Genomic DNA, 22,771 nt, shown 5'->3' on the forward strand with positions numbered 1-22,771 from the left:
GTTCTCCCAATACGACTCAGGACACCGTGCGGTTTATTAGGCTACACACGAAGTTATTAACTTCACAGGGTGGTGAAGGTGCACGATGATCTTGATGCTTCTTTCCCATAAATATCGAGGGTCTTATTCTGGTGACATGATTGATGCTTGCCTGCCGTTTGACAAATAAAACGATACTCGCTCATATCCATAAACTAGCCTACCCGCACTGTATCTGCGTGCTGTTGTCTAGAGCTCAAATGCCAGGGCCAGAGTAGCTGTATTTGTTACTTAAACGCAAAAGTTTTTTTTGACAAACAATCGGTAGAATTTAAAATGCGACGGAAACACATTGAACTTTTATTATTCGGTACATGAACATTTAAGTGAAAAAAATACATTTATGCACTGTCATCGCGCACTGACTTTTATCCGCAACAAATCCGTTTGGTGCGAAAATGCGCGTATTTTCTTTGTGATTTTTTATTATATTCGCATGAAAATCTGTCGCCAATTGGATGAAACCTCGTTTATGTGCCACATTGGTTTACACAGCTTTCAGGGTGGGTCCCTGTCCTGCTCTTATCACTTTACATACTCCAAGAGATCGTCGTCAACTACATGGGAAATTAAAATGCATGACAAAAGTTTAAAAGACAGTGGTTTCTTTATTTGTAAATTAAAAATCACAAAAATATTAGCTACAAACAATAAAAAATATGAACAACAATTGGTTGATTGTACAGTCCAGATGATTATAATTTCCTTATAGTTAATGAATGATCACTACTCAATGTCCAACATTATCATACAGAGTGAAATTCACTGGGACTTCTGCTGAGTGAGTGGGGTAAAGAAGGAACTGCCCAGACATGGGAACTCACTCTGCCCATCTCCTGACCATAGTGTCTAGGCTCAAACAACAACACCCTCCCTGATACTCTGAACCAGAACACTTGTACTTTATATTGCATTGTAAAACGGCTCAAAAGCAAAAAGGAAATGACAAGACAAAGGATTTGTGAATATAGTACAGCTCCTTGAACAAATTGAAATGAGAGCAGCATTTGTGCATGCATGTGTGTCACCACACGAGGTGCATGATTCAGTACCTTAAATACAATTCATCTAGAATGGACCCATAAAACCACAATTCTTCACAAGGGTCCAAGTAATACAAAATGCTAAATGGACCCCCGTATTCTGGAGCACTGCAAAATCCCTCACACAAACAAGGACTGTTCTCTTTAACAGGAAAGTTGTACCAAAACCTTCTTACACTGTGTTGAGAAATAAATATTGTGCTTCTAGGAGAGCATGGATTCAGAGTAGATCATGTATTTGTACATACTGGACTGTAATACAACAAAGAAACAGCCTCCCAGATATGTTCATATTATTCGTATATGTATCCATAGCAACTGACAGGAGATAAAATGATGTGAGTTTACATTCCTATAACCTTGACTAATAAACTGAGAAAAGAAAAGGCTCTCAATGTCTCCTGTATAGAACACCCCAGCTCCTCCAGAGGGTGGGATTAACAGTCTTGAAGTTGCAGCTTCAAATCCAATTTCACCTCTTAATTTTCCCAAAGTCTTTGCAGAACACACCTGATTGGACACTATGAAGTGGGCTAGGACTATAAGCTGCATTGATGAATAATGTCTGAGGATGACATGGGACAGTGTGAACCTTTTAAGAGCCATCCTACACAGAAGGATAAGGACCACTTCTTATAGGCCGCCATTTACACTACCAACTGATCTAGTGGGCTTGGGTTCAAAGGGCATATTAAATCAACCACTGCAGAGCTAGAGATATGTTGCTGTGACCTACGCTTCTCTGGTGTGTTGGTTTGACAACATGTGGCAAAGCCATTCCAAGTGGAAGGGAAGACAGTGTTGTCTGTAACTGGAAACTAGGAGACAAGGGCTAGGGGCACCAGTATCCTTCCCCAGTGGAGCTGATCAAAAGATATCCTTCTATTCTGCACTCACCTATTGTCCAGGCACAAAAGGAGTAACAAATCAGATGACAGAAGGAATAGGGAAGTGACTAAGCTCGACTCAGCTGAGTTGGGAAAGACCAGGAATCAACATCCTGCTCTTCTTGCTCTATTAGCGGAAAATCAAGAGACGTGCTCGGTACAGTAACAAGTTGGATGGCGACGAGGATGTCCGTCTCCTTGGAGTGAAATTGCAATATCCACTTTAAGGCCTTTAAAACATGCAGCTACATTTTTCATGTCACATTTACGTTCAGTTTGTAGTGTACTCTACAGACATGGTAGGGTCCACCTGTATTTAGGAATGGGTTTCAATATTTCATTATTAAGGCAGTTACGACCAAGGACAACATTCCACTGACCATTACAAAGCAAGCTTGTCTCATTTGGAAATATTACACTTTTCACTTTTTTAATCCCACTGTACTGTGGATTCATTATATTGAAGGTCTTAGAGACCCAAAGGTGATTTGACTTGACATGATAAAGGTCAAGTGTCAGTGTGGTCTGTGGGAGCAATTCATGGACTCCAGTTATGTTTTCAGATGAACACAGATTAAAAACATGGGACAGTTGAAAGGAACATACAATGCTCGACAGATGCATTGTGCAACCATAACAGCTCGGAAACAAATACAGACATCCAGCACTATATGAGTGTTAATGATTAAAATATAAATTCAGAAATACTTTCAAATTAACATTCCACTCCGGCACTTGAATATCCATTATTGGCTAGTGTATTTTTCATAACTGGCACTGAGAAACAAAGTCTTTCTCCGCCCTCTGCAAAGCGCACAGAGAGTGAGTGTGTCTGCCTGTCTGTGTGAGACCTCTAATAATAACATTGGGTTCTCCTTGAGGAAATGATACATCTCTTTGATCCCTCTTCTCTCTTTGCCCCGGCGTTGCTGTGTGCATATGCCCACGGCCAAGACGGGCACTTTGTCATTCTTTCTGAGAAAGAAATAGAACAATCCTAAACACAGTTCATGTCTCTCCTTCACCCCTGCCTCATTTCCCCTTCTGAGGCCCACACCCCAAACTGGGGTCGCTGGGGGCCACTGGGTTGAGTGGGCATGGAGGGCCTGCTGTGTCTCTCCTGCTTCCTCAGCTCCTGGTCACCCCGCGTGGCGCTGGCTGGCTGGAGCGGAGGGGAGAGCGCACCCCCTATGTGTGGGCAGGTTGGGGTGGCGTCTCTGTCCTTGTGTCCTCGGCCATGCTGAGGCTACCTGCTGTGGATCAGCTCCTCCCTGAGCCAGCTGGGCAGAGGCTGGCCCATCTTATAGAGCAGCTTGGACAGCTCGATGTTGTGGTCCCTGTAATGCTCCCTAAGGAAGGAGCGAGACTGCCACAGGACGAGAGAGTGGGGGAGAGAGAGTCAAATATAGGGTCATATAGTTACAAGAAAAATTTGAATAGACCAATACATCATTTATAGCTCCCACCCACAGTAGTTACCCATTTAGGTGGTGTTCAAATTATATAAAAATATTCAATGTTATCATGAATATCTAACTATTATGCACAGGGAACAATACCACGTTACATTGTATATAATCTGTAGTTAACTTAGTGTGCAGAGATTTTTTTCCCAGATACTGAGCAACTCGGGCAGCGGGCACTGCAGCTCTGCGAGTCTCATGAGCCCTGCCATTCTGACTGCAGCAGAGAGAGAAAAATCACCCGCCATTACCCAGCTAATTACCTCCGAGGTGTCTGTGCCAAAACAGTCAAGGTAACTTCAAGGACCTGAGCTGTGCCCACTGCCCACCCTGCCCCCCTCACAACCCCTCTCTATGTCTGCTCATTAGACACTCTGCCCGATCTGGTGGCTTTCCAAACCCACCCTGAAAGGAGCAGAGTCTGTCACAGACAAGCAATGATAAAGCAGCACTGACTGTAGGAAATACATTTTTTCCCCCCCTTCTATAAAATCCCAAAATACTTGCTTTTCAAGGTGACAAAAGCGAAATAAGTGTTGAATAATTTAATCCACTTATCTTAAGGGAAAGGTTCATAACTTACATCTGTGTCCATGTCGGGGTATCTCCGTCCTTTACTCTTGCCCAAGCATTTGGTCTTCCCTCCATCTAACAACTGGCACCAGAACCCTTTTTTGGGATCAAACCTAGAACAGAGGAACACAGAACCATAAAATGGAGGAGGGCCAGTCAAAATGATGAAAATAAATTCCCAACCTAATCAAAAGGGAACATCCTGAACAGATGGTTTGCGGCTCTTCGTGTTTAGAGAAGAGACGCGGGACAAAACATATCCATTGTCTACAGAGGATGTGGCTGACAGATGTTGCTGTTTACAAGGATGGCTGAGTGATTATGTGGTCAAGCATCAGAGGCAGAAACAGAGATATGGGGGGCTGGAGACCAGGGGGATGCAGAAGAAAGGGAATAGGTTGGCAGAGAGATGTCAAAGCGATGGTAATCCCTCCAGAAGGGAACATTCTGAAAATCACATCAAAGCTGTTCACAAAGCAAGCACCTCTGCTCTAAACAGGAAAGATAGGCTGCTGCACAACCACACTGGTGTTGGCCAGCTCAATGCATTAATACGCATAATGTTACATTTCACACGATTAGGGAAACAAAAGCCTTCATTTGCCATGTGTTGGCTCCAGCAAGTGGGTCTACAGTGTTTCGAAGCCCGAATAAGACACTCACGCTAGAATCTTGTGGTAGTTCAGTGTGTTTGTCAGCCCAAGGAACTTCTGGATCTTGTCCATCAAAGCAAAAGGCTCTGTTCTCAGCACCTGACCATCCAGAACCAGGATCTGAGGAACCAGTTACAACAGCACAGTAAGTCAGATGGACTAGGTGAGCGGTCTTAAATTCAACACCAACAACAGTCTACACACACACACAGTACTAACCACGTTCATATAGTATATACAGACTGAATAAATGTTTGTTTCCATTTAACCACATGCTTATGCACAATCACTGTAAACACACACGAGTATAAGCATGCACATCTGGGACCCAGATGACCAAACGTACCTGGCTGGGGTGGTAGTGGTTGAGCCAGCGGCCCAGATGGGTGGCATACCAGCCCGGTACCAGACAGCGGTTCTGGAGCACCCGCAGCTTGATGGGGGCATTGCGGCCAGCAGTGATGACGTCATGGAAAGTATACTTCAGGGCGACTGAGTCACCATGGGCACGTTGGTGCTGGGGCAGAACAGACAGATATGACGTCACAGTCAGCCCACCTTGCCAGATTCCTCCAGAGTGCTGTGTCCTTGCAGAGGGCATTCCAACTCATTTCACACTCCTACAAACCGGTACATCACCTATTTCTATACCAGGATATTAGATACTTTATTTGCAAGCTCAAGGGAAATCAGCAATGCGGCTGACCTGGAAAAGGAGTGAAGCTACCCTCAAGCCACCCACAGCATTTCACCCAATTGCTATCCCTATAATAGAGTCTGGTGTTGGAAATGGAACAGTGGGAAGTGGATTTCTCTGGGAGGGAGGCTCACCTGGTACCATGAGTAGGCCCTGTCTGCAGGGTTGATGAGGATGGTGATAATTTTGGCCTTGGGCAGGAGGGCGGCTGCCCGGCGTGCAGCCACCTCCGAGTCAAAGTAGTTGGCGCTCTTCTCAAAGTAGAAGTCTGAGCTGGTGTTGGAGGGTAGGGGAAAGTACTCCATGTACCTGTTCCAGCGAGGACAAACAGACAGAGCAGTTTGAACCGGATTAGATGAATCTGTCACCTAAAGACAATTTGGTTATTACCATTTAAAGTACAACAACAATTGCCTGACAAAAAGGATTTAAGGATCAGAATGAGTCAAGGTAAACAATGTCATTCTTGTCCATATAACAAATACCAACATCCTACGTAAACAACACAGACTAGTTTCATTTGTCATCAATAACTATGAAAATGATTAAATGTTCTGGATAAAACATATGACTGCACAGGCATAAACCAGTCACTAGCTGAAAGAGACCAATTTTCCACAACCGAGCCCACCACACATTAATACAATGGTCTGCTTTCTGTTAATCAATGACTGAGCTCAGAGGGGGATGAACCAAAGCCTCTCCCTTTGAAGGATGAAACATTCCTCTAAAGCCAAAAATACTAACTGGAATATGTCTCAAAACAGTTGGTTTAATACGCTATGAAAAGCATGGCGGTTAACATGAGTGATTTCTCTTTCCATTCTAACACGCTGCCCCCAAAACACAACCAGGAATGTTGGAAATGTCTTGGAGAAGAGGAATTAGTGCCGGAGTGGTGGCAATGAAAATGATTAAGTAGGAGAAGGGAAGTCCCATACCAGTCGATGCCTCTGTGGTAGTTGTGGCCATTGAAGAACTGGATCTCCTCAAAGGTCTCCTTGCTGGGGTAGTTACTGGTTAGATCAGGATGCATCCCCAGGAACAGATACAGGGCTGTGGTGCCTGCACAAAGACCAGCCGTTTTCATGAGTATTGCTGATACAAATATCCAACATAGATACTATTAGACGATGGAGGTATACGTTAGATATTAGACATAGTCCCTTCAGAAAGTATTCGCACCACTTCTGTTTTTGCAAATTTTGTCGTGTTACAAAGTGTGTTAAAATATATTTAAATTATCATTTTTGGTCAACGATCAACACAAAACTCTTACATGTATTAAAAAATAAAACACTAATATATCTTGATTAGATTATTATTCAATGTCGTGATAAGTATTCAGTGTCGTCTTGGTAAGGAACTCCAGTGTATATTTGGCCTTGTGTTTTAAGTTATTGTCCTGCTGAAAGGTGAATTCATCTCCCCGTGTCTGTTAGAAAGCAGACTGAACCTGGTTTTCCTCTAGGATTTTCCCTAGTCTTTGCTGATAACAAGCATACCCACAAAATGATGCAGCCACCATCATTCTTGAAAACATGAGTGGCACTCCGATGTGTTTTTTTGGGGGGGATTTTCCCAAACATAACCCTTTGTATTCAGGACAAAAAGTTAATTTTACACATTTTTTTACTTTAGTGCCTTGTTGCAAAGAGGATGCATGTTTTGGAATATCTTATTCTGTACAGGCTTCCTTCTTTTACCTCTGTCAGTTAAGTTAGTATTGTGGAGTAATTACAATGTTGTTGATCCATCCTGTTTTCTCCAATCACAGCCATTAAACTCTAACTGAGTGGAAACCCCGAGTGGTTTACTTCCTCTTTGGCAATAGAGTTAGTAGTAGTGACTGGGTATATTGATACACCATCCAAAGCCTAATTAATAACCATTCTCAAAGGGATATTCAGTGTATTTTTTTTTTTACCCATCTACCAATCGATGCACTTCTTTACGAGGCATTGAAAAACCTCCTTGGTCTTTGTGGTTGAAATTCACTACTCGATTGAGGGACGTTACAGATACTTGTATGTGTGGGGTAGAGAGATTGGGTAGTCATTCAAAAATCAGGTTAACCACAATTATTGAACACAGAATGGGTCAACACAATTTATGTGATTTGTTAAGCACATTTTTACTCCTGAACTTATTTAGGCTTGCCATGAAGGGGTTGAATACTTACTGACTCAAGAGATTTCACATTTTCAATTTTTTTTATTGATTTCCAAAAAGTTCTACAAAACAAAATTCCACTTTGACATTATGAGGTATTGTGCGTAGATCAGTGACATCATCTCAATTTAATTAATTTTAAATTCAGGCTGTAACAACAAAATGTGGAGAAAAAAAATCAAGAGGGTGAATACTTTCTGAAGGAACTGTAAATGCCAGGGGTGTAAAGTACTTAAGTAAAAATACTTTAAAGTATTACTTAAGTCGTTTGAGGGTATCTGTACTTTACTTTTTCTATTTTTGACAACTTTTACTACACTACATTCCTAAAGAAAATAATGTACTTTTTACTCCATAGATTTTCTCTGACACCCAAAAGTACTCGTTACATTTTGACAGGAAAATGGTCCAATTCATGCACTTATCAAAGAGAACCTCCCTGGTCATCCCTACTGCCTCTGATCTGATGGACTCACTAAAAACAAATGCTTAGTTTGTAAATTATGTCTGAGTGTTGGAGTGTGCGCCCCTGGCTATCCGTCAATTAAAAAAAAAAATTATGCCGTCTGGTTTGCTTAATAAGGAATTTGAAATGGTTTATACTTTTACTTTTGACACTTCAATACATTTCAGCAATTCCATTTACTTTTGATACTTAAGTATATTTAAAACCAAATCATTTTAGTCTTACTCAAGTAGTATTTTACTGGGTGACTTTCACTTTTACTTGAGTCATTTTCTATTAAGTTATCTTTACTTTTACTCAAGTATGACAATTTTGCACTTTTTCCACCTCTGGTAAATGCAAAAAAATGTGATATATTTCTGGTTCTTTACCACAGCTATTTACTACCCATCTGAAATGTGCTATAGCTTTAAATAGCAACAGGTCTACCTAGAGGCTGAGAGCCCAAAACACTCAACTAAGTAAGAGATAAAGTGCCAGGTAAAGAGGAGTGGTGGATGTAAAGTTGACAGACAAGATGGCTGACAAGATTATAGTGAATGCTGGTGCAGTTTGGTAATTACAATGGTGAAATGTGTAAACTTACTCTCAGACCCAACCCCCTAATCCGTTTTTATTGAAAAGATTAACATGGCCATTTTACAGCAGTCTCAGGAGGGCTATCGCTCCCTTAAGACATCTTTAAGAAGTTTAATTAGGCTACGCACTAAACCTGAAATTCCCATTTAGTGGGAAGCAGTCAAGGTTACAATAAAACCCAATGACTGACTGCTTGCCTGTCTCTGTGGTGATCCTATAAATTAAATAAAGTGTGTGACACTCTGTAAATGACTGCCCAGATGCTAATTATCCATCCCTTCTCTCCTTGCTGTCAATAAACAGAGGTTCAAGGCTGTTCCATGCCAGGCAGAGAAGTGCTTGTCCTTCTGGTGCAGTGGATTTAGTACAGTTAGTCTATTCTACACACCACTGGGGGATGGCTATCTATAACCCCCCTAGCTGCACCTGGAATGAGCTCAGGTCATGTCTCTCTGGATGTACAGGTAACTGCCAAAATAAAGGAAACACTTGGGGGATACAAAGTTCATTGAAAGCAGGTGATTCCACACAGGTGTGGTTCCTGAGTTAATTAAGCAACTAACATCCACTCATGCTTAAGGTCATGTACAAAAATGCCCAGTTGGCAGTTGCCCATTATTTTGGCTACCATGGCTAGAAGAGGAGATCTCAGTGACTTTGAAAGAGGGGCCTCAAAGGAGCATAGGGGGTTTAAATGGTGTTTGTGTCTCAGTCACCAGATCTCAACCAAATTCAACACTTTTGGGAGATTATGGAGCGGTGCCTGAGACGGCGTTTTCCACCACCATCGACAATACACAAAATTATGGAATTTCTCGTGGAAGAATGGTGTCGCATCCCTGTAATACAGTTCCAGACAATTGTAGAATCTATGCCAAGGCGCATTGAAGCTGTTCTGGCGGCTCGTGGTGGCCCAACGCCCTACTAAGACACTATGTTGGTGTTTCCCTTATTTTGACAGTTACCTGTATGTTAAATGACTACCCCAGAGGAAATTGCTGCAACTATTTCAACGTAATTTCCTGTCATGGAACCTAAATGTGCATTTCCGCTCTACCTCTGAGGAATGACAAAGGCTTCTTATACATATTCACAAATTGGGAGAGGGAATTTCCACGTGGCATTGACAAACAACAAATAGGGCACTGACCGCTGTCAGTGTAGCTAGCTAGCATGATTACCTTATCTAGATAACTAGCCAGCCATCTTGCTAACCTTATCTGGAGCATGTAGTGACTTTTAGTGGTCAAAACCATTCTTCTTGGGGGGGACGGGGGTAGCAGGTTTTGCAAAATGCCATCCTATCACGCAATTAAACCATTTATAAAACGGTCAGATATATATTTATAACACAGACTAGCTAAAAAATAAGTAAACATTTATTTTCTTTCTCCAATGGATTTTGATCATTTTTAAAATGGTATAAAAAAGTGGAGGTGGCCAATAACTTTGGAATAACTTTGCAGCTGTTTCTAATTAACAAACAATGCCATGCTGGTGGCTGGTAACAAAATAAAACCCAGCCCTGGGCAAACCAGATGGGATGGTGTATCGCTGCAGAATGCTGTTGTAGCCATGCTGGTTAAGTGTGCCTTGAATTCTAAATAAATCACTGACAGTGTCACCAGCAAAGCACCCCCACACCATCATTCCTTCCGCTCAATGCTTCACGGTGAGAACCACACATGCGGAGATCATCCGTTCAACGACTCTGCGTCTCACAAAGACACTGCGGTTGGAACCAAAAATCGCAAATTTGTACTCCAGACCAAAGAACGTGAAGGCCTGATTCCTCTGAACAGTTGATGTTGAGATATGTCTGTTACTTGTACTCTGAAGCATTTATTTGGGCAGCAATTTCTGAGGCTGGCAACTCTAATGAACTTATCCTCTGCAGCAGAGGTACTCTGGGTCTCCCTTTGCTGTTGTGGTCCTCATGAGAGCCAGTTTCATCATAGCGCATAATGGTTTTTGCGACTGCACTTGAAGAAACTTTCAAAGTTCTTGAAGTTTTCCACATTGACTGACCTTAATGTCTTCAAGTAATGACGGACTGTCGTTTCGCTTTGCTTATTTGAGCTGTTCTTGCCATAATATGGACTTGGTCTTTTACCAAATAGGGCCTTCTGTATACCACCCCTACCTTGTCACAACACAACTGATTGACGCAAACACATTAAGGAAAGAAATTCCACAAATTAACTTCTAACAAGACACACATGTTAATTGAAATGCATTCCAGGTGACTACCTCACCTCATGAAGCTGGTTGAGAGAATGACGAGAGTGTGCAAAGCTTTCATCAAGGCAAAGGGTGGCTACATTGAAGAATCTCAAATATATTTGGATTTGTTTAACACTTTTTTCGTTACTACATGATTCCATATGTGTTATTTCATAGTTTTGATGTCTTCACTATTATTATACAATGTAGAAAATGGTAAAAATAAAGAAAAACCCTTGAATGAGTAGGTGTGTCTAAACCTTTGACTGCTAGTATATATACACATACATACATTTGAAGTTAGAAGTTTACACACACCTTACTCAAATAGATTTAAACTCAGTTTCACAATTCCTGACATTTAATCCTAGTAAAAATTGCCTGTCTTAGGTCAGTTAGGATCACCCCTTTATTTTAAGAATAATACATTTTAATAGTAGAGAGAATGATTTATTTCAAGACATTCCCAGTGGGTCAGAAGTTTACATACTCAATTAGTATTTGGTAGCATTGCCTTTAAATTGCTTAACTTGGGTGAAACGTTTCAGGTAGCCTTCCACAAGCTTCCCACAATAAGTTGGGTGAATTTTGGCACATTCCTCCTGACAGAGCTGGTGTAACTGAGTCAGGTTTGTAGGCCTCCTTGCTCGCACACGCTTTTTCAATTCTGCCAACAAATTTTCTATAGGATTGAGGTCAGGGCTTTGTGATGGCCACTCCAATACCTCGACTTTGTTGTCCTTAGGCCATTTTGCCACAACTTTGGAAGTATGCTTGGGGTCATTGTCCATTTGGAAGACCCATTTACAACCAAGCTTTAACTTCCTGACTGATGTCTTGAGATGTTGCTTCAATATATCTACATAATTTTCCTTCCTTATGCAGCCATCTATTTTGTGAAGTGCACCAGTCCCTCCTGCAGCAAAGCACCCCCACAACATGATGCTGCCACCCCCATGCTTCACGGTTGGGATAGTGTTCTTCAGCTTGCAAGCCTCCCCCTTTTTCCTCCAAACATAAGAATGGTCATTATGGCCAAACAGTTCTATTTTTGTTTCATCAGACCAGAGAACATTTCTCCAAAAAGTACGATCTTTGTCCCCATGGGCAGTTGCAAACCGTAGTCTGGCTTTTTTATGGCGGTTTTGGAGCAGTGGCTTCTTCCTTGCTGAGCGGCCTTTCAGGTTATGTCGATATAGGACTCGTTTTACTGTGGATATAGATACTTTTGTACCTGTTTCCTCCAGCATCTTCACAAGGTCCTTTGCTGTTGTTCTGGGATTGGTTTGCACTTTTCACACCAAAGTACGCTCATCACTAGGAGACAGAACGAGTCTCCTTCCTGAGCGGTACGACAGCTGCGTGGTCCCATGGTGTTTATACTTGTGTACTGTTGTTTGTACAGATGAACGTGTGTTACGGATACAAGTATCCTGTGTATGTATCCGGTGTGTGTTTCTTCTCTCTCCTTCTCCCCTCACAGGTGACAATCATCACACCCCAATCAGTCATCAATCAGAAGACACCTGTTCCTTTTCCCTCAACCTATCACAGCCCCTTTCCCTTGGTTTAAAAACCCAGTCAGTTGTTTTCTCCCCAGCTCATTCTCACTCTGTGATCAATCTTTGTGTTCATTCTTTCAATCTCTCTCTGTGTCTCGCTATCTCTGCATTGATCTCTTTTGTTTTTGCAACTACATGTCACATTTGTCCGGTAATCCTGTGAGTATTGTTTTGTTGTTTGACTGTTTGTTTGTTGGTGAGAAAAGGGGGTACCAAGACAAGTCGCCCATGGGCATACATTACCCGTAGGAATACTTTGTCTAAGTACCCTAGTTAGAACTGGGCGGACAACCCACTGTATTTTTGGTTAGTTAGCTAGCTGTTATTGAGGTAGGCTAGTCTAGCTTAGGGGTGTTTTTTGGATGATTGTTTCTTTGCTTGGGTCCAGCTCAGCCCCTTTTCTCACACCCCATTACCGTGTGTTTATAAATAAACCATTAGAGTTTGACGGTAGATTGTAGTTGTCTGTGGTTATTGGTTCTCACTGTTTCTTATCACTGTTATAATTTGCATGATTTATGTTACGGTCTCGTATCCATCCCCCCTAGACCGCTGGTCCAAAGGGATTCGTAACAACGTGGTACCTTCAGGCGTTTGGAAATTGTTCCCAAGGGTGATCCAGACTTGGAGGTCTACAACTTATTTTCTGAGGTCTTGGCTGATTTCTTTTGATTTTCCCATGTCAAGCAAAGAGGCACTAAGTTTGAAGGTAGGCCTTGAAATACATCCACAGGTACACCTCCAATTGACTCAAACAATGTCAATTAGCCTATCAGAAGTTTCTAAAGCTTAGTGTATGTAACTTAGTGTATGTAAACTTCTGACCCACTGGAATTGTGATACAGTGAATTATAAGTGAAATAATCTGTCTGTAAACAATTGTTGGAAGAATTACTTGTGTCATGCACAAAGTAGATGTCCTAACCGACTTGTCAAAACTATGGTTTGTTAAGAAGAAATTTGTGGATTGGTTGAGAAACGAGGGTATGTAAATTTCTGACTTCGAGTCATGTGTCTTCCGAAACATGACCCGCCAAATTGTGCTTAACACCCGCCAGCTTAACCTGGAAGCCAGCCGCCCCAACGTGTCTGAGGAAACGCAGTTCAACTGACGATCGAAGTCAGCCTGCCGGCGCCCGGCCCGCCACAAAGAGACGCGAGAGCGCGATGAGCCAAGTAAAGCCCCCCCCAACCAAACCCTCCTTTAACCCGGACGACGCTGGGTCAATTTTGCGCCGCTCAATGGACTCCCGGTCACGGCCGGTTGTATCACAACCTGGGATCGAACCCAGGTCTGTAGTGATGCCTCAAGCACTGTGAAGCAGTGCCTTAGTCCGCTGCACCACTTGTGAGGCCTCATGAGATATTGTTTTTGTACAATATGATATCTGTTGTTTACTGCTCACCTGTCTTCTGTGGTCCAATGATGAGCAACTTCGGGAATCGGTCGCATGTCTTCTCTTTGGACCAAATGTCTTTGTGCCTTTTGTCCTCACAGGGGTCCTGTAGTGACAGAGTTAGTTCACCTGGAAGTTCAGTTCAGTAAAACAGTAAGTTGCCTCAGGATAAGTTACCATGGATGTGATTTGTACACACACGCACTCTCGCTCTCTCTCGCTCTCTCTCGCTCTCTCTCTCTCGCTCTCTTCAGGCTCCAGTATCATATCTAGCGGCAGTCTGTTTGTAATTAAAGTCCACCGCTGACTTGGCCAGGGGACTTCAGTGTTACGTGATTAAAGCCAGCCAAGAAAGCAGTGAGACCTTTGGGGGGAGTGTACAAACATGCGGCACAATGGTTACAGGCAACCGTATCCACCCTGTGGGACCAACGATGCCAATCGGAGGACGGGTACTTTTAATTCAGCTCAAATGAACCCAACCAGTCTAGTCCAACAGAGGTTTGGGGGAGCAGACTCAAACATTCGATTACTGATTCACCCCTTGATCAATTATGCTTGTACAAGAAAGGACTAGGGAAAGAACCCGTAATCAGTATCAGGCAGGCTGCCTTTCCATTGTTTTTCCTGAGTGGTAAGTAGCCTTCAGTGGATCTGTGTGGAAAATAGTTCAGAGCAGCCCTGCAAGGCGAGCATCTTCACGTGCCTCAGGGTCAATCTGCATGCCAAGCTGACGCCAACTGCCTTAAATCTACCTGCCCCCTTCCCTTCAGTCCCCACTGACATCTGCCTGATGGGTAATGAGGTGACCAGGATATCACATTAATCCCAAGACACTTAACACAGTGCTGTGATGAAGAAGCCTTTGGACCCAGGCAGGCACAAGTTTTCTCCAAACTTCAAAGGGAGCCGGCCGGCACACATTAACCTCTCCACTTTGTGAGAACTCAATATTGACAGTCAGTGTGAGCAACTGCCAAGATGGCACTTGGACCTCTTAGGGAAGGAAACCTGTCTTCTTTCTGCGTTGATGGGAAACAGTGTCAGAGTGCTACTGTGGAAGCAGGAGCACCACAAAACCACAGTTCAAAGAGCCAGCCTCTCCTAGCCGTACCTACCAAAATAACATTTGCACTGTATGACGCAATGGAGACTGAGTCAAAAGGCAACATCTCTTCTATCTAGCCTTCTCTTAAATGACAGCCTGGTTTATGATAGTCCCGAGTTCCAAACACCCAGTGACCCCACAGCTCTCATGGCCTCTCACACAAAACACACACACCTGCCAGATGGGGTCCCTCTCCTCGGGGAAGATCTGGAAGTAGCGCTGGGCCAGCTGCACAGGCGCCAGGGTCTGCAGCCGCAGGTTGGTCCATGTCTGGAGGAACTTCACCAGGTTCTTAAAGGTGTACAGACCCAGACGGTCGTTCCCGTAGTTGGACAGGTGGGTCATAAAGATGCTGATCTGTGAGGACGGAATGAAAAAAACCAAAAACAGAACGACATTCAGAGAAAAAGACCACGCAATGCACCGTCGTTTCCAACCACCCTGGCACAAAATGAGTTTCAAAAAAGTATAAATAAAATACTTTTTCAAAAAGGGTTTTCAAAGCAGCCATAGAGAAATGAGCAGCACTATCCGTGATGGTGAAATGCATTCCTCTCCTGATGCTAGTGGTGGAGGTGGGTCTGGTCTCACCGGGTTGAGGAGCACCGTGAGGAAGAGCTCCCCTCCGTTGATGAGTTTGTCCAGCTCCTTGGGTCCTCCAGGATACTCGTTGTAGAAGATGGTGTGAGTGAACAGGCCACACGTCTGCCTGGGCAGCACCTACAGTACATTAACACAACACAATCAATATTACATAGCAACACACCTGCACAGTGGGGAGTGTACTAATAGAAGCAGACCCTGATACCCAGTGAATAACTAAACAAATACACAAAAGTCCAAACATGGCCACTCGGTCAGACATGCTTGAGGACACTCTTTAATCCTCTGGGTTGTCTACACTTCCAGCTCAGGTGGTTCAACATCATTATCCCAATAAACTAGAGTGGTCACATTGTCATTGTGGAGAATGAAATATGACGTAGCTCAATTTAGTGTCAGCGAACCCATTTTCTCGATCCTAACACAAAGCCTCTGTCCTAACATAGTTAAAACACAACAACCTGCAATCCGGTTGCCGTCTGAGCACACAATCACAGGAGCAGAACGACCCGAAAAGCATCGCACTGTCTGTTCAGCCGAGGTGCACGCTGTATCAAATCAGGCCCTGTCATAATAGCTAGCTGGGGCTGTGGGTAAAAATAGCAGCGAAAGCAGCAGTGAAATGCTTAGGGAGGGAAAGGAAGGGAAGGCTGGATGTGCAGTCTGAGGCTCCCAGGCTTTTCTCTCTCTCTCTGATTTTTGAAAACACAGAGTGGCTAACGGCCCCGCGCTAACGGGAGTCACAGACTGCTGATTAAGGGGTAAAGAGGGAGTGGAAGAAAGAGGAGGGAGAGAGAGAAAAAAAACCACCTAGGTTTACACCTCAGAGGGTCTCTGCCAACTACCCAGTGAATATTTCACGGGGACGTGTTGAGGTCGGAATTAACATCTCCGTGACATCATCGCACTCCTCCACCAGACAATAAATAAATAACTGAAAACTGCTGGAGTTAGAAAAGGGGCCTTTAACAGAGATAAAAAATAAATAAATCCTAAACACATTGTGTATAAAGAAAATACAAATGTCTTTCAGCTTTAAAATGTATGAGACATTTGAGTGTAAATATCTTAACCAGGCAAGCTGTTGTTTATGCCCATGCCAAGCATATGGACATAAAATTACACTTCGTAGAGATACCGTAAATAAATTGGCATTGACAGCGACATTACATTTGTCTGAAAATGACAACGTTCTCGTCACATCCCAAGCCAAGCAGTTGTCTTTGTTGATTTTGGCAGGGCTGTCATCGACGGTGAGATTGTCATGTTGAGTGAGCTTAACATAGCAATGTCCATTATGATCATTCACACTACTGTGTCTGTAAGCGTGCTTTTATTTCCTGGGAAGGGAGGAGGGGTAAAACACTGATGGAAAAGGGGAGTGAATAGGCCACGCCAGCCTCATGGCGTGGCAGCACGGCTACGTCGGCACTACTGCTTCTTCCCTTTCCTTCACTCTACTCAGCGCTGTTACCACGAGCTAAACCAAAATGTTCAAAACACACCAAAAAACAAAGCTTTGTCCACTGAAAGGCACACACTTTTCAATATCAAGCACTTACCAGAAGCCAGAGATGTTATCTATTAACACAACTGGGTGAACTATAACCAGAGTAAATAAATCAAACAACCTCAATTTAATACTTCCTAGTTAAATTATTGAACACAAAACCAAGTCTTTAAAATATCAACACAGATCATTTCAAGAACAGCTAGTTTATACATAGAACCTAGTGTGTGTGTGTGTGTGTGTGTGTGTGTGTGAGAGAGAGAGAGAGCATGAGGATAGGGGGTGATTGGGCCGAGTCCTTACACTGATGCCACTGTGGTAGAAGCCTCGTCGGAAGCGGGCAGGTTTGAGGTGGGGGTACTCCTCCGTGCTGGTCACCTTGATGCCCCACACCTTCTTCCAAGCGTCGTACAACTGGACATGGACGGGGTACACCCCAGAGTGGTGGGGAGCCACGGCGTAGCCCATGTTGGTGGGGATGCCATGCTCCTGGGCGGAGAGAACCGGTTGATTCAACACATTATGATTTAATTCACCCGTGCTATTTTTCTACCTTTTTAAAATCAACCGTAAATGGTCAAATTCAAACAGAAATGCATTTTTTTAACAACCAACCACCCTGCAGTCTCCTAGTAACAACATAACAAAACCCTCAGTGTGTAATATATGTAGAGTGTGTGTAAAGACTGCAGATGCCACCCCAACCTACCTGCGCAAACCTCCTGTTGAGTAGCATCTGTTCGGCCAGCACGGATTGGTTGTGGAAAAGGTGGGGCTGCATGTGGCTCCACATGTGGGGGAACCACCAGAACTCTTTCCCATAGGAGAGAAGCAGGTCATCACCCAGGTCCTCCTCATCCGTACCTGGAGCATAGAGACAGAGGGAGACTGGGAGTTTAGTCTACACATATACGCAGGCATAGGTGTGTGGTGGTGTTGAAAACCTAGCAATATGCGCTGTGATAATCTGAAGTTCATTCATTAATAAGCATAAAAATGTGCGTATTTTTTGTTGTTGTTGACATTTAATCTATGCATTTGGTGATGTACCTCATGATCAATGGTATGCTCTGGAACATGCGAGACTTGGATTGTCTGTCATGAGACATTCTATTATAAGCTCTGCCCTGGGTTCGCCTATACAGTCATACAGTGGGTAACCAAATGCCTGTCCACTCACCAGTATGGAAGAACTTCCCAGAGAAGCCCAGGTTGAAGGTGAAGTTAGGGACGAAGGTTCGGAGGTCATTCTGGGTCTCCAGAAGGGCCTGGGCAGAGGGGACATGGATAACTGTCATTCACATGTATTACATAAATTAGATTACACTACCGTTCAAAAGTTGGCGTCAATTAGAAATGTCCTTGTTTTTGAAAGAAAAGCACATATTTTGTCCATTAAAATAACATCAAATTGATCAGAAATACAGTGTAGACATTGTTAATGTTGTAAATGACTATTGTAGTTGGAAACGGCTGATCTTTTATGGAAAATCTACATAGGCCCATTATCAGCAACCATCACTCCTGTGTTCCAATGGCATCTTGTGTTAGCTAATCCAAGTTTATCATTTTATAATGCTAATTGATCATTAGAAAACCCTTTAGCAATTAAGCAATAAAACTGGCCTTCTTTAGGCTAGTTGAGTATCTGGAGCATCAGCATTTGTGGGTTCGATTACAGGCTCAAAATGGCCAGAAACAAATAACTTTCTTCTGAAACTCGTCAGTCTATTCTTGTTCTGAGAAATTAAGGCTATTCCTTGCGAGAAATTGCCAAGAAACTGAATATCTCGTTGATCATCATTGTAAAGGGTTTAAACACTGTTTCCCATGCTTGTTCAATGAACCATAAACAATTAAATGAACATGCACCTGTGGAACGGTCGTTAAGACACTAACAGCTTACAGACGGTAGGCAATTAAGGTCACAGTTATGAAAACTTAGGACACTAAAGAGGCCTTTCTACGGACTCTGAAAAACACCAAAAGAAAGATGCCCAGGGTCCCTGCTCATCTGCGTGAACGTGCCTTAGGCATGCTGTAAGGAGGCATGAGGACCGCAGATGTGGCCAAAGGCAATAAATTGCAATGTCCGTACTGTGAGACACCTAAGACAGCGCTACAGGGAGACAGGACAGACAGCTGATCGTCCTTGCAGTGGCAGACCATGTGTAACAACACCTGCACAGGATCGGTACATCCGAACATCACACCTGCGGGACAGGTACAGGATGGCAACAACAACTGCCCGAATTACACCAGGAATGCACAATCCCTCCATCAGTGCTCAGACTGTCCGCAATAGGCTGAGAGAGGCTGGACTGAGGGCTTGTAGGCCTGTTGTAAGGCAGGCCCTCACCAGACATCACCGGCAACAACGTCGTCTATGGGCACATCCCACCGTCACTGGACCAGACAGGACTGTCAAAAAGTGCTCTTCACTGACGAGTCGCGGTATTGTCTCAACATGGGTGGTGGTCGAATTCGCGTTTATCGTCAAAGGAATCAGCGTTACACCGAGGCCGGTACTCTGGAGCTGAATCGATTTTGGTGGAGTGTCCGTCATGGTCTGGGGCGGTGTGCCACAGCATCATCGGACTGAGCTTGTCGTCATTGGTGGCAATCTCAACGCTGTGCGTTACAGGGAAGACATCCTCCTCCCTCATATGGTACCCTTCCTGCAGGCTCGTCCTGACATGACCCTCCAGCATGACAATGCCACCAGCCATACTGCTCGTTCTGTGTGTGATTTCCTGCAAGACAGGAATGTCAGTGTTCTGCCATGGCCAGCGAAGAGCCCGGATCTCAATCTGGGACCTGTTGGATCAGGGTGATGGCTAGGGCCATTCCCCCCAGAAATGTCCGGGAACTTGCAGGTGCCTTGGTGGAAGAGTGGGGTAACATCTCACTGCAAGAACTGGCAAATCTGGTGCAGTCCACAAGGAGGAGATGCACTGCAGTACTTAATGCAGCTGGCAGCCACACCAAATACTGACTTACTTTTTGTTCAGGGACACATTATTCAATTTCTGTTAGTCAAATGTCTGTGGAACTTGTTCAGTTTAAGTCTCAGTTGTTTAATCTTTTTATGTTCATACAAATATTTACACGTTAAATTTGCTGAAAATAAACACAGTTGACAGTGAGCGGACGTTTCTTTTTTTGCTGTGTTCACACACACACGATCAAAGTATTCAGACCCCTTGACTTTATCCACATTTTGTTACGTTACAGCCTTATTCCAAAATGGTTTAAATATGTTTTTTCCTCATCAATCTACACACAATACCCCATCATGACAAAAACCGGTTTTTCAATTTTTTTTGCAGGGAGGTGACCAAGAACCCAATGGTCACTGACAGAGCTCCAGAGTTCCTCTGTGGAGATGGGAGAACATTCCAGAAGGACACCCATCTCTGCAGCACTCCATCAATCAGGCCTTGATGGTAGAGTGGCTAGATGGAAGCCACTCCTCAGTAAAAAGCACATGACAGCCCACTTGGAGATTGCCAAATGGCACCTGAAGGACTCAGACCATGAGACAATATTCTCTGGTTTGATGAAACCAAGATTGAACTCCTTAGCCTGATTGCCAAGCGTCACATCTGGAAGAAACATGGCACCATCCCTTCGGTGAAGCATGGTGATGGCAGAATCACACTGTGGGGATCTTTCTCAGAGGCAGGGACTGGGAGACTAGTCAGGATCGAGGGAAATATGAACAGAGCAAAGTACAGAGAGATCCTTGATGAAAACCTGCTTCAGAGCACTCAGGACCTCAGACTGGGCGAAGGTTCACCTTCCAACAGGACAACGACTCTAAGCACACAGCCAAGACAACGCAGGAGTGGCTTCGGGACAAGTCTCTGAATGTCCTTGAGTGGACCAGCCAGAGCCCGGACTTGAACCTGATCGAACATCTCTGGAGACCTGAAAGTAGCTGTGCAGCGACGCTCCCCATCCAACCTGACAGAGCTTGAGAGGATCTGCAGAGAATGGGAGAAACTCCCCAAATATAGGTGTACCAAGTAGCGTCATACGTAAGAAGACGAGGCCATAATCACTGCCAAAGGTGCTTCAACAAAGTACTGAGTAAAGGGTCTGAACACTTATGTAAATGTGTCATTTCTGTTTTTGCTTTGTCATTATGGGGTATTGTGTGTAGATTGATGAGGGAAAAGACAATTTAATCAATTTTAGAACAAGGCTGTAACGTAAAAAAAATAAAAAAACTTTCCAAATGCACTGTACGTTAACAATTTTGTATGTTTTTTTGGAGAGAGAGAGAGAGAGAGGGGGTCGAAACAATTTCCAAATGCACTGTGCGTTAACTATTTTGGATGTTTACTGGACAGAGAGATATCGGGGTGAAAGGTCGGAGAGAGATCTGAAAGAACCTTTGCGCTACACCTTCCGTGTGACTTAGATCGCTAGACCACCCCAGGCCACCACATATGCATTCTTTATCTGTTGCTCCAAAAGGCACTGTAGTTAGCGGTAGTGTTTCAGTCCACACATTTTCCCCCGGCACAGACAGACAAATGCACTCTCCCTCCCTCTCTGAAAAACACACACTGATGTGAGTTGTTTATTGTGCCTCCAGTAACTTAGCATCTGTCTCATCATCCCTCTACACTTCATTACCCCGTCCACATTCACGTTGCATCTGGGCCTATTTGTTTTTTTTTATAGGTTTAGCCCCTCTCTGCCACAGCTCAATCAAAGCCTGATTCATATTTAACACTGTGGTGGCAGACAAGACAACACTGCTTTGATTGTGTTTGTGTTTCATTCCCTCATTCCCCCCTTCACAGAAGAACAGTCCATTGCGCCGGAATGGGCCTCTCAGAAGAAGAATACGAGAGGAGAGATAAACAACACAAACGATGCAAAGCTGCGTCTGTATCAAATATTCATGCTGTAGGGCCAGTCTGCGGACGCCCCTTGAACAGTGACTCATCACAAAGCAAAGCCAAAGATAGTGGTTGAGCTGAGCTTCACACCCAGCTGCTGTGGCAGGGAGGGGGTGTTAAAAGGCCTGGACGGCTAGAAAGGCTGGATGGACAAAGGATGTCCTCTGGGTTGGAGGGAGAGAGAATAAGATGTGGACAAACACTGGAGGGCAGTTCCTGACCTTTAGTTTGAAATAAGTGTTTGACTGAGGAGGAGGTTGTATGGGATTCCAGTCTCACGGAGTCTTATTCTACTTTCAAAAGAGACATTGGATGGCAATACAATAAAATATATTGTGTTCCACTCAGTTGCATTCTGATCCTTCTCTGGCTGTGGAGGGGATATACAGTGACAGCGTGAGGGAGAGACAACCATGGCAGTCAGGCCAGCTGTGTCCCCCTGTCCTGTGTCCTCAAGACGGCCCCCCCCTGGGGACAGACATGTTGGTGGCTGCCCCTGTGCCCCTCGGTCACTGCCACATCTGCACAACTCTGGCATGGGCTCTCTCACACATGGTAAAGTCACCTGGCTGTCTCACTGTCTTTGTCCCTCTTTCAAGGTCAGCTCTGCCTCTGGCACCGACACCTGAATGACTCACTGCTTATTATAGTTGTGTTTTTTCTTTTTTACATTTATTTTAATTAGAAATTCAGTTTAGCTTCAGTTGGTTTTCAGACCCGTTTTGCTCGTTTTCATTTAGTTTCAGTTTTATAAAAAACATTTCTGTTTTTATATGATTTAGTTTCAGTTTCAGGGTTCGGGACAGAAAGGACGCGTGGGAGGCTAGGAGCCATTTGGGTTGTATAGTTTGTGTTTTTTGGGATGTCACGTCTTGCCACTATG

General features: G+C 43.8%; 1 protein-coding gene across 3 annotated transcripts in view; it reads right to left on the reverse strand.

Annotated features, from left to right (window-relative positions):
* Positions 1-627: 627 nt before the first annotated feature.
* Positions 628-22,771, reverse strand: part of LOC115154896 (bifunctional heparan sulfate N-deacetylase/N-sulfotransferase 1) — a 118,996-nt gene continuing 96,852 nt past the window's right edge. For all 3 annotated transcript variants that reach the window (XM_029701587.1, XM_029701590.1, XM_029701588.1), the window contains 12 exons: positions 18,156-18,243; positions 17,685-17,839; positions 17,279-17,464; positions 15,454-15,582; positions 15,037-15,219; positions 13,764-13,860; positions 6,297-6,420; positions 5,490-5,664; positions 5,005-5,175; positions 4,669-4,778; positions 4,016-4,118; positions 628-3,335 (listed from right to left, as the gene is read on the reverse strand). In XM_029701587.1, the coding sequence (XP_029557447.1) occupies positions 3,216-3,335; positions 4,016-4,118; positions 4,669-4,778; positions 5,005-5,175; positions 5,490-5,664; positions 6,297-6,420; positions 13,764-13,860; positions 15,037-15,219; positions 15,454-15,582; positions 17,279-17,464; positions 17,685-17,839; positions 18,156-18,243 (1,641 nt within the window). In that variant the 3' untranslated portion in view covers positions 628-3,215. The remainder of the gene's footprint in view (positions 3,336-4,015; positions 4,119-4,668; positions 4,779-5,004; positions 5,176-5,489; positions 5,665-6,296; positions 6,421-13,763; positions 13,861-15,036; positions 15,220-15,453; positions 15,583-17,278; positions 17,465-17,684; positions 17,840-18,155; positions 18,244-22,771) is intronic.

This window comes from Salmo trutta, chromosome 19 (genome assembly GCF_901001165.1).
Source record: "Salmo trutta chromosome 19, fSalTru1.1, whole genome shotgun sequence".
Classification (NCBI taxonomy): Eukaryota; Metazoa; Chordata; class Actinopteri; order Salmoniformes; family Salmonidae; genus Salmo; species Salmo trutta.